Source organism: Carassius gibelio, chromosome A19 (genome assembly GCF_023724105.1).
Source record: "Carassius gibelio isolate Cgi1373 ecotype wild population from Czech Republic chromosome A19, carGib1.2-hapl.c, whole genome shotgun sequence".
Taxonomy (NCBI): domain Eukaryota; kingdom Metazoa; phylum Chordata; class Actinopteri; order Cypriniformes; family Cyprinidae; genus Carassius; species Carassius gibelio.
Window position 1 is genome coordinate 6,111,482 of NC_068389.1, and position 12,231 is coordinate 6,123,712.

At 44.9% G+C, this 12,231-nt stretch overlaps 1 protein-coding gene across 1 annotated transcript; it reads left to right on the forward strand.

Annotated features, from left to right (window-relative positions):
• The first annotated feature begins 8,790 nt into the window (after nt 1-8,790).
• On the forward strand, nt 8,791-11,807 carry LOC127935634 (endothelin-2-like). The gene is made up of 5 exons (XM_052533710.1): nt 8,791-8,952; nt 9,484-9,622; nt 9,831-9,944; nt 10,411-10,503; nt 10,609-11,807. The coding sequence occupies exons 1-5, from the start codon at nt 8,892-8,894 to the stop codon at nt 10,694-10,696; spliced, it is 495 nt and encodes a 164-aa protein (XP_052389670.1). The 5' UTR covers nt 8,791-8,891; the 3' UTR covers nt 10,697-11,807.
• The last annotated feature ends 424 nt before the right edge of the window (nt 11,808-12,231 follow it).

Consider the following 12,231-nt stretch of genomic DNA (forward strand, 5'->3'; position numbering starts at 1 on the left):
GTCACCCAGCAGGGTGTTCTTTTGGGCCAGCACGAAGCCAGATTGACGAACACCACAAGGGAGGTGGAGTTCTTAACCAACCAAGTGGCTGAGCTGACCACCCGCATCCAAGAGCTGCAACGAGAGGCTGCAAAGGGTGGTGCAGCTCACCATCTTCCTCGCCATGAGCTTGAGCCCCGATGCAATAACCCATCACCCTACGATGGAGACCCCAATTCCTGCCGGGCCTTCTTGTCCCAGTGTTCGGTGGTGTTTGCCTTGCAGCCACGCACATACGCTCTTGAGATGTCCAAAGTGGCTTATGTATTGACTCTTCTAACTGGTAAAGCTAGAGACTGGGGTACTTCCGTCTGGGAGACTCAAGCCCCTTGTTGCGCCTCTTTTAAGGATTTCCGCCAGGAGATGGAGAGGCTATTTGACCGCTCTGCCAGAGGTCAGGAAGCGGCTGACCAGCTAGCACGGCTCCGTCAAGCGGGTCGCTCAGTAACGGACTACGCTATTCATTTCAAGACTCTGGCAGCGACCTGCGATTGGAATGAGGGGGCCTGTCGAGCTATGTTCCGTGCAGGGCTAGATGATGACATCCAGGATGAGCTGGCCACTCAGGACTTGCCACGGGACTTTGACGATCTCGTTAATATGGCGTTGCGGATCGAGGGTCGCCTTCGCCGCCGCCGTCAGCGCCTGGCAGTTCGTCCACCCTGGAGGACCGAGGAGTCGTCACCTGTTTCCCCCACCGAAACCACTGAGCCGGAGCCTATGCAGGTGGGGCGCCTTCGGCTCACTCCGCAACAGAAGCAGCAAAGACTCACCCAAGGGCTATGTCTGTATTGTGGCAAGTCCGGTCACTTCGCAGCAGGCTGTCCGTTAAAAGTCAAGGCTCACCAGTAAAGAGGGGGATCCTGGTGAGCGCTACCCCTTTATTGCATTCCCCCTCCTCTCGCACTCTCCTTCCTGTCTCAATTCAGTTTCGTGATATCTCTAACTCCTGTGCAGCACTGGTTGACTCGGGAGCTGAGGGCAACTTTATGGACCTCTCCCTAGCCACCCATTGGGGGATTCCTGTCATTCCTCTTCCTGAACCTATTCCTGCCCGTTCATTGAATGGCACTTTGATCACCACTGTCTCCTATGCTACCCCTCCTGTCAATCTAATAGTCTCAGGCAATCACCGTGAGGTAACCACGCTTTACCTTCTTGAATCCCCGAGTGCTCCCATTGTCCTGGGGCACCGGTGGTTGGTGCAACATGGCCCTCACGTGGATTGGTCGAGCAACTCTGTCTTGTCTTGGAGTAAGTTTTGTCATGCGTCTTGTTTGGGTGCTGCCTCTTTTCCTGTGTCTGTGTGTCCTGTCTTACAGGTGGAGGCTGCTGATTTGAAGGGGGTCCCAGTGGAGTACCACGACCTGTGCCAGGTGTTTTGTAAGTCCCGGGCCACCTCGTTACCTCCACATCGTCCTTATGACTGTGCCATTGAGCTCCTCCCAGGCACTTCTCCGCCCAAGGGTCACTTGTTTTCCTTTTCAGGCCCTGAAAGAGAGGCCATGGACAAATACATTAATGAAACCCTCAAAGCCGGTCTCATCCGACCCTCTTCATCTCCTGCAGGTGCTGGCTTCTTCTTTGTCAAGAAGAAGGATGGCTCCTTGCGTCCTTGTATAGATTACCGAGGCCTGAATGACATCACTATTAAGAACAGGTACCCCTTGCCTCTTATGTCGTCTGCCTTTGAGTTATTGCAGGGAGCCAAGGTCTTCACCAAGCTGGACCTTCCAAATGCCTACCACCTGGTTCGTATACGTGAGGGGGATGAGTGGAAGACAGCTTTCAACACGCCCACGGGACACTTTGAGTACCGGGTCTTACCATTTGGTCTGACCAACGCCCCAGCTGTCTTCCAGGCCCTGGTTAATGACGTGTTGAGAGACATGGTGAATCAATTCGTCTTTGTGTATCTTGATGATATCTTGATATTTTCCCCATCTCTGCAGGTACACACTCAGCATGTTCGCCAGGTGTTACAACGGCTGCTGGAGAACCAGCTCTATGTTAAGGCGGAGAAGTGCGTTTTCCATGCCCAGTCGGTTCCGTTCCTGGGGTTCGTTGTTTAGGCAGGGGAGATCAAAGCCGACCCCTGTAAGGTAAGGGCCGTTGCCGAGTGGCCAGCTCCTGACTCTCGTAAAGCTCTGCAGCGGTTCCTGGGGTTTGCCAACTTCTATCGGCGGTTCATCCGGAACTTTGGTCAGATTGCTGCACCTTTAACGGCACTCACCTCTCCCAAGGTACTGTTCAAGTTGAATACTGGGGCACAGGAGGCCTTTGATAAATTAAAGTCCCGTTTTATCTCTGCTCCTGTCTTGTCTATTCCAGACCCTGAACGTCAATTCATTGTTGAGGTGGATGCCTCAGATGTCGGTGTGGGCGCGGTCCTATCTCAGCGGTCACACGAAGATGGTAAGTTGCATCCCTGTGCCTTCTTCTCCCACCGCCTGAGTCCCCCAGAACGGAATTACGACATAGGTAATCGGGAGTTGTTGGCAGTCAGGCTGGCTTTGGGGGAGTGGCGTCACTGGTTGGAGGGCGCAGCTCAGCCCTTCCTGGTCTGGACGGATCATAAGAACCTCGAGTACATCCGCTCGGCCATGAGGCTGAGCTCCCGACAGGCTCGCTGGGCCCTCTTCTTTGGTCGGTTCAATTTCACCCTGTCATACAGGCCCGGGTCCAAGAATATCAAGCCCGATGCACTCTCTCGTCTTTTCGAGGCTCCTGAGGGGAGGGAGTCTGCAGACACCATCTTGCCCAAAGGGGTGGTGGTGGCATCCCTCTCTTGGGACATCGAGAGACGAGTAGAGGAGGCTCTACTTAAGGGTCCTGTGCCGAAGGGGGGTCCAGCGGGTAATCTGTTTGTTCCCACCAAGTTGCGCTCTGAAGTGATCCAGTGGGGTCACTCGTCCAGGCTAGTCTGTCATCCAGGAGTCCGGAGGTCGCTGGCTGCCATCCGACAGCGATTTTGGTGGCCTTCCATGGCCAAGGATGTCAGGCAGTTCGTGTCTGCCTGCTCTGTGTGCGCTCAGAACAAGACTTCCAATGCGCCCCCCGTTGGTCTGCTCCACCCGTTGCCCATCCCTTCCCGCCCCTGGTCACATTTGGCCCTTGATTTTGTCACTGGCCTCCCAGAATCCATGGGTAACACCGTCATTCTTACGGTGGTGGACCGTTTCTCTAAGACGGCCCATTTCATTCCCCTTCCCAAGCTCCCCTCTGCCAAAGAGACTGCTCAGGTGATGGTTGATCACGTATTCCGGATTCATGGTCTTCCGGTCGATGTGGTCTCCGATAGGGGTCCCCAGTTTGTCTCTCGGTTTTGGAGGGAGTTCTGTCGGCAGATCGGGGCCTCTACGAGTCTGTCATCAGGTTTCCATCCCCAGACCAACGGGCAGTCCGAGCGGGCAAACCAGGATTTGGAACGCACTCTTCGCTGCCTGGCATCCCACAATCCCAACTCCTGGTGTCAACAGCTGTCCTGGGTAGAATACGCCCATAACTCCCTTCCGGCTTCTGCCACAGGTATGTCCCCATTCCAGTGTTCTGTTGGTTATCAACCTCCCTTGTTTCCCACACAGGAACCGAAGCTGCGGTCCCGTCTGCTTTGGCTTTTGTCTGACGGTGTCGACGCACCTGGAAGAAAGCTAAGGCGGCCTTGGCCCAGGCTAGTAGGCGGACCAAAGCAGCGGCCGATCGTCACCGGACTCCTGCCCCCCGCTATGTGTGTGGTCAAAGGGTATGGCTTTCCACCAAGGACCTGCCTCTCAGGGTAGCCTCACGCAAGTTGGCACCCAGGTTCATTGGCCCATACCGGATCACCAAGGTCCTGAGTCCGGCGGCGGTGCAGCTCAAGCTCCCTACCACGCTTGGTCGGGTACACCCTGTTTTCCATGTTTCCAGGGTTAAACCTGTGTTCCATTCCCATCTTGTTCCATCTGCCCCAACCCCCCCTCCCCCCCATCTAGTGGATGGCTCCCTGGTCTATACGGTGAGGAAGTTGCTAGATGTCCGACGTAGGGGGCGGGGCTTTCAATACCTTGTGGACTGGGAGGGCTATGGCCCAGAGGAGAGGAGCTGGGTCCCGGCCCGGGACATCTTGGATCGGACACTGGTCGAGGACTTCTACCGGCGACGAGGTGAGCCCCTTCCTGCGGCGCCTGGTGGCGTCCGTCAGAGGGGGGGTACTGTCATGTCAGCTGTCTGATCACCCTGTTCTTCGGTGTGTGTTTTTGTTTATGTCGTCATTTCATGCGCACATGGTGTTTTGTTTTGGTTTTGATCGTTCGTCTTGCACCTATCTGTGGCGTTCCTCCCTTCCCCTCATTACTACAGTTTCCGCTTCTAATTGTTTGACTCCACTCACCTGCATTCAATGTTTGTCCATCTCTTCCTCTATTTATTCCCGTCTGTCGCGCCAATCGGTGCCAGATCGTCGTTCGACTACAGCCCATGTGTAGTCATTCTGTTTAGTCCTGCTCTGTCGTGCCATTGTCTGCTGCTACTGGTTTTGTTTTGCTTTTTCTATTTTTTCCCCTCCCTCATTTACTAGACCGGACCCCTGCATTCCTCAAGTGTTTTTGGTTTGCTCAGGACGGGCTCTCTCGTGTTCTCCTCCCTCCTCCACTTCCTACGCGGCCGCGCCATCGGGCGCCCCCTGCCGGGTGTTTACGAAAGGACATTCAAGCCTCTTATTTTCCTGCTGGACATTTTTCTATTATTTCCCGGCCTGTTTTTGTTAGTTGGAGGGAGTTTTTCTTTTGGACTTTTTTTGAATAAATTCTCACACCATACCTGCATCTGTGTCCAGTTGTGTTCCTGACATATTCTGCAAATAACAGGAACCGACTCCAGTCATTCTGATTCTGGTTGCAGTATGAGATTAAGAACAGGGTAATTTTTTGGTTGAGTCTTTCATCTTGGCCATTGGACTATGGATGGTAGTTGGAGGTGAGGCTGATGTTGATGTTGAGTTGCTGGCAGAAAGCTTTCCAGACTCGAGAGGTGAATTGTGGGCCTCAGTCGGAAACTATATCTTCAGGAAGGTCATGGATATGGAAGACCTGTTCCAACAGGACGTTGGTGGTTTTGAAGGCAGTAGGCAGTTTGGGTAAGGGTATGAGTCGACAGGCCTTGGAGAATATGTCGATGACTGTGAGAGTTGTGATGTGATTTCTGGAGTTAGGGAGATAAGCAACAAAATCAATTGCTGTATGAAACCATGGGCGTCGAGGAACGGGAAGGGGTTGTAATAAACCTGTGTGGTGTTGGTGAGAGGATTTTCATGTTACAGACCAGGCATTGTTGAACAAATCTGATGATATCTGGCAGTAAGGATGCCCACCAGAAGCATTCGGACACCAGCTGGATTGAAGCTGTGATCCCGGGGTGCCCTGAACTGGGGTAATTGTGTACTAGATACAACACCGGTTGTCAAAGATCACTTGGCAAGTAAGTTCAGTCGTTGGGGCAGTTTGGCATTGGTGGATTATTGTCCTGAGCTTCAGTAATCTTGAATGTACCATTGAACTGGTGCTACAATCAAATTTGGCGGGATAACGGTTTTATCAGTGCTTTTCAGAGTGAGTGAAAAGTTGTGCAATCGGGATAATGCATCCGCTTTACAGTTGGAGTGTGAATAGAATAGTAAAGTTGGAGTGTGAATAGAATAGTAACCATAGAGTTTGCCTTGGGTTAAGACGTTTGGCCGAGCGAATATACTACAGGTTGAGGTGATCAGTGAGTACTAGGAAAGGAATTTTTAGCACTCTCTACCCAGTGCCTCTATTCCTCAAAGGAACTTGTTGAACATGCGTTTCATAGGAATCAGAGTAGATGAGTATGTCGTCAATGTAGACAATGACCCAGCGATTGAGCATATCATGGAACACTCTGTTTATGTAGGCTTGGAAGACAAACGGAGAGTTGGAAAGCCAGAACATCATAACCAGGTATTCGTAGTGCCCGGATGTGGATGAGAAGTCTTTATTTCATTCATTTTCCTTCCAGATGCGGATCAGACTGTAGGCACTGTGGAGATCGAGCTTGGTGAAATACTAGGCAGAGCACAGTTGCTCTAGGGGAGATGGAACAAGTGGCAGTCGATATAGAAATTTGACTGTGACATCATTCAGACTTCGGTAATCAATGTCTCCATCCTTCTTTTTCACAAAGAAAAATTATCTTTATTGGCATGACTTGTACAGTACTGCCAAAACATCTCTCTCTCTCTCTCTCTCTCTCTCTCTCTCAGTGACCAGCTTTGGTCAGGAAAGTCTAATGGAGCATGTGAGGTGTCAAAGTGCAGTGGAGCAGCACATAGCTGAGAGCTTCTTGAGGAATTCAGTTGTTTTTGTGTTTGTCAGCGCACAGTGGCACAGTCCTCCAGCGAGCCACCGCACTGAGTGGAAAAGGAAGTGGAAAAAGCCACATTGTTAGATTGTGCCTGAGACACACACAAACACACACACACACACATACAAACACACACACACGCACACACACACACACACACGTCTGGTCAGCTATCCTTGTGGGGACTCTCCAGATTTTCAAGAAACTTCATTCTGTGTAATTTATTAGCTTGTTTACCCGTGGGGACCTCAATTTAGGTCCCCACCATGACACGAGTCCCCATGAGTCTGTGTGTATTCAGGTTTAAGTCCCCACCAGAATAGAAAAACAAGTACACACACACACACACACACACACAGAGAGAGAGAGAGAGAGAGAGAGAGACTCTGAGATGGAGTATGGGTGACCTGAGCAATCAGTAACTTATTAAGCACAATGCTAGGTCTCAGGTTAAATCGTTTTATAAATGACATTCAACATAATTACTATCAGTCATATTGGCTCTTGGTTCATAAAATTCACATGTGTATTATGCCACTTTTTTATAATCTGTCCATGATGTAACATTTATAAACATTTACTTTAGTTACTGTTTTTCAGCAGGACAGAGAATCTGTGAGGTGCCATTGTTGGTGGACTGTGACATCACTCTGGCATTTCCTGTCCCCCTGCAGAGACTTTTAAATGTTTAATATTATTCAAGTTCATAGAAGAAGAAAAAAAAAGTTTAGTGGAGCAGTTGCGATATAAGTGTCATAAATTCATTTTTATTAATTTATTAATTATGAATATTTTTCATGATGATTTTAAGCACATTTACCAACACATTTAAACCATAAAAACACACTTTACGAAGGTGTCATGACATTGCAGAAAAAAAATAAAAATAAAAATGCAGTGTCATGCTTTGCTTGGTTTTATATTTTCGGTGCATATCCATGCATATTAACTATCATGAATAATTACGTAAACATGTACAAATAAATACATAAAATTTAATAAATAAACAAACAAATAAATAAGTAAATAAATGAATACATTTATATTCTATTTGAAAAATTATCGATCATTATCGTGTCACATTTATTTATTTTGTTTAGTTATAATATGAAAAAATTGCAGGTATTAAGAGCATGCAATATAGTTAGAGCAGCGGCTGGTGAGAGGATCTTCCAGCTACACCACACTAGAGTACATTTCCAGCATGTCATAAAAATGTCTTCCTCCAGGTCACACTATTTTGCATATTTGAATCAGTGCCATTTGTCAACAGGAGTGTGCTGATATGACAGACAAATGATGCTGTCACATTCTCCATTGATGGGGTTTCGTGTTTTATTTGCATATCTGGTGAATGTTATCTCATTTTCCCAGAGGTCAAATATATACCTTCCATGACACGTTATATAATATTTTAAAACTATATCGAGAAGATAAATATTATTGCTCAGAAATTTATCTGATCTGATTTGGTAAGACTTTAGTTTAGGGTATTTAGGTATTTGCATGCATATTACTATATTGGCTGTTTATTAGTACATAATAATGCCTTATTCTACACGACCAGATATGCAGCAAATAAGGAGGAATTTATTAAATGTCATAGTTAATATTTAGGTAATAGTGAGAATCAGACCCCCAAGTAAACTACATATATATATATATATATATATATATATATATATATATATATATATATATATATATATATATATATATATATATATATATATATATTACATTTTATTTTTTTAATCAAGAAAAAATGCACCCTTGGTGGGCAGAACAAATCTAGTAACAAATCTTATCAACCCTTATCATCTTATAATATATACTTACAAATAATATATACTATGCAATGTGTTTATAAATACTGTTTAACGCGATCCACTATATCTCATACAGTACCTCCTGATCTCTCACAAAATATCTTTCTTATTAGTTTGATGTGTGCTACTTTTTGGCTTTATATCATTGCTAAATCATTCCAGCACCCATGGCATTTCCACAATCTGTGATCCTGAACCTGAACTGGATATCCTGCTCATGCACTATCAGTCCTGCTTTTTCCTACGGGGGTTTCTGCACTAATGTGGGATGTAGTGCTGAACTCATGCAAAACATGCCATTAAACACTATCTCCTGTGACGATGACAGCACACGGACTCCCCTGCGGAGAAAAAAGTTTCCTGTTTCTGCGACACTGACTTGTCAAAGGGGTCACTGACATCAGCGGCTGCTCCCTACCTTACTTTCATTCTTCCCTCCACCTCATTCAACCCTGAAACCAATCAGGAGACAGGAATGTCAGGAGTGGGATAGTCAGTGTTGCGTAACAGTGCAGATGGGCGGAGCCTTCGGCAGGATAAATGAAGGCGGGCAGGTTGAGTTGAACACAAGCACCTGTCAGTGTCTCAGTGGAGCTCGGTGGACTGCGGATACTCACTGTACATCATCCCTCAGCCGGATATAACAAGTGTGTGACACTCCTGAGAATGGCTTTCTCACTGCGGCATGCTGTCTTTATCACTGTTACACTGTGTGTGCTGCAGCAAGGTAAACACTTTTAGCTTTTATAAGAAACAAATCACTTTCGTTTTCAACAGCATGTGTGTTTTCTGTGATTTGACACAATTATTTATTAGAGAAACACAATATAGCAAAGTAGACTTACTATAAAATGCAGTTCTTTTAGCTTGACAGCAATGAGAGTTTATGATTTTTTTATTTTTATTTTAATTATCTGTCTGCATATAATGATTATATTGTCCTATTAGACTCTATATTTTCTTGTATTTTACGACCCCACTGGTGGATATCAGCCAAAATTTAATACACAAAGAAAACGATTACGCCTTATTGTCCTTAAAGACAAGTTCATCGGATATTACTGTATCTGTTGTATTTGTGTATTCATCAGATTAAGTGGAAAGAAATTCAGATACTTATAGCAAACACTATTTTAAAATGGGAATTTGTGCAGCTGGATCAGTAAAAATGACTTTTGGTAGTGTGTTTTACTCTAACGGTGTTTCTTCACTTTGGGTTACCAAATAAAAATGTAATCATAGATTCTGTGTTTTCTAGGGTTTGGATATCCACTGTCCGAACAGTCTGAAGCATCTAACAAACGGGTCCGCACCAAACGCTGCTCCTGTAGCAGCTGGTTGGACAACGAGTGCATCTATTTCTGCCATCTGGACATCATCTGGGTCAACACACCAAAGTGAGTACATCGAAGATGATATAGGGTGAATGTAGGGCATTGAAAATGATCTTCGAAGGATGCCAGTTTGAACTGAATTCTGATTCAGAAAAATCTCGATCCATAACATGTCATCTTATCCAACTGTAACCCCCCAAAATATGAATTCACAACACCTCGCTTGCACTTATAATTCTCTGTTAACCCTGTCCTTCTCATCTCATGACAGTAAGATCACACCTTTCGGTCTGGGAAGCCCTCTGTCCCGTCGCCGGCGCTCCACGGGCCGCTGTGAATGCGCCAACCCCTCCGACCGGACCTGCTCCAGCTTCTGTCACAGCAGGTGAGCTCCACCCTGAAGATGAAATCAGACAGATACATGTCTTTTCGTCAGCCGTGTGTGACCAGCAGAAAACAGCAGCTTGTGTGTTTGCGGGGTTTACCCAGCTCGGATATGCATCCTCCTCTCTCAGATAAAAAAGCAAATGAGGGAGTGAATGAGAAAGTAGTTAGAAGTCATGCAAGTCTCCAAATCAAGGGACAACTATTTTTGGACAAGTTTAATATTATCTGAAGATTCCTGTGGTTGTTCAAGGACAGCACTAGCCCTTGTTTTCATCTGTTTTTATGTGGGAAAGACATTTAGATATGTTTGCCCTTGGTTTTACAAGAACAAGTCACCGACTAAAGTAAATGGAATACAAATGTTATTTTATTTGATTGTTTATTTATTTTACATGCATGGCCAGTCAAAGATTGCACATGTTTGAATGACCACATTGTTCACTATTCTCCAATTTTCTTTGCAGTTTGGAAAATCCAGGTATGGAGATTGTGACCCGATTTGATGACCAGCCATATCACATGGAGAAAACTGGTGACTATCTACTGTCATCTCTCAGGTAAATCATTTTCTACCGACATAAGCACATTTACCACATGCTTTTGCTTCATGAACATAAAGTATCCTGCTTTGAGGCTAAACATTGTGTCCTTTTCATTTGCAGGAAGGTGGTTGTAGACAACCTCATGACAGCCTCACGATCGGCTTCAACCAAGAAGAAATCCAGACTCAGGAATCTCTTGATCAGTTAAAGAGAGAGAGAAAGAGAGAGATGAGGTGATGGAGCGCTGGAACAAAACCAGTCCTGGGTGAAGAGGATCTGCCTCGTGAGACAGTCAGGACTGCTTCAAGACAGAGCTGAAGCGCTGAAGAACACAGCCTCAGTTACTTCAGAAACCTCTGTCCTCCAGAGTAAAGGATGATTTAGGAGGTGAAAAGAAGAACAGATCACCTTCTGCACCACTGAAATGGTGACATTTCCAAAAACAGTTGAATTAGTGCAAACATAGTTTAATATGTTCATCTGAGAAGATACTCAGGTTAGGGTGGAAAAGATGAGAGAAAATAAAAACACACCCCCTTTACCCTCTGCCTGAAAGACTTTAGATGCCGTATAGTCTCTATACTTGACACTGAATATTTTATTAATATTTTATTCATTTTTATTATCCTTTATTTATTACGTTTTCTCTGTATCAGAGCTTAATTTCATTATTTATTTATTTATTTATTTATTTATTTTACTTTTATTTAGAAATGAATGTGTCTGATGCTTTCTATGATCAGCTGCTCAAGTAATTGTCTAAATGTTTAAAAAACTGAAAAGGAAAAAAGTTCCAGTCATGAGGAATGTTTATCTCTTCTTTTCTTTTTGTCTTTTCTTTTTTTGACTCTTCCTTCCCTTCATTTTCCCTCCAGTGAAGGCGGAAGTATTTGTTGCATTCTTCCAGTAGAGTGTTTTTATTGTTCGGACACCAGCAGGTTTCAGTAGCTCAAAGCTTGCCAGAAAATGCTGTTATTGTATTCCTAAAGTACAAACCGGCTGCTACTGTCTGCCAGCTCCGTTATAGAAACACTGTAGAACTGTGTAGAGTTCCCATTACTGCCTCAGTTAAATGCAATCTGTTCATGACTACCTGTGAAAGAATCATTATATGTTTTGACTGTTGTCATACATGCATTTAATTATGCTGTACCTGTTCTTGTTTTCTTCCTGTTTAGAGAAGGACTGTTAGTTACTCACAGATGCTTGAATGTTTAATCTTGAATTGCTAATGTCCAGCAGTCAGTTTGTTCATTTAATTTATTTGATGAAAACTATTTTTGTATTATTGCATCTATTAATAAACAAGTAATATATTATCGAATAACAGAGAAGTCTTGGTTGAATTACTTCACAGTTTTTGGTACTACATGGTCATTGACTCAATCATGTTCAGATGAGTAAAACAAACATCACATTAAACTCCTCCGTAACATAAATCAGCAGTACATTCCCATACAAACACAATCCCATAATGAGCAGTGACGAATGCATAATTAGTTCGTTCCACTGTGTGGCCTGTAAATGTATGAGCAAAAGACATTCGATTATGAAAGCTCTGTGTGTTTTCTGGGGTGTGTAAAAATTATGTGTTATTATTGTCAGCAAAATCACATAAGCATGTATGTACATACTGTATTTGGATATTTTATGTAACTTGACAAGATCTGCTTGATAGGTGTTCATGTAGAGCTTCGGAGAACTGTGAATTCCACATGTGCATCCGAACAAGTGCACTACATA

What these genes read in the sequence shown, in the direction of transcription:
- LOC127935634 (XM_052533710.1), top strand. Translation starts at nt 8,892, where the DNA reads ATGGCTTTCTCACTGCGGCATGCTGTCTTTATCACTGTTACACTGTGT. An exon ending in ACTGTGTGTGCTGCAGCAAG is followed by an intron (nt 8,953 to 9,483) that starts GTAAACACTTTT and finishes TGTGTTTTCTAG; the next exon opens with GGTTTGGATATCCACTGTCC. An exon ending in TCCAGCTTCTGTCACAGCAG is followed by an intron (nt 9,945 to 10,410) that starts GTGAGCTCCACC and finishes TTTTCTTTGCAG; the next exon opens with TTTGGAAAATCCAGGTATGG.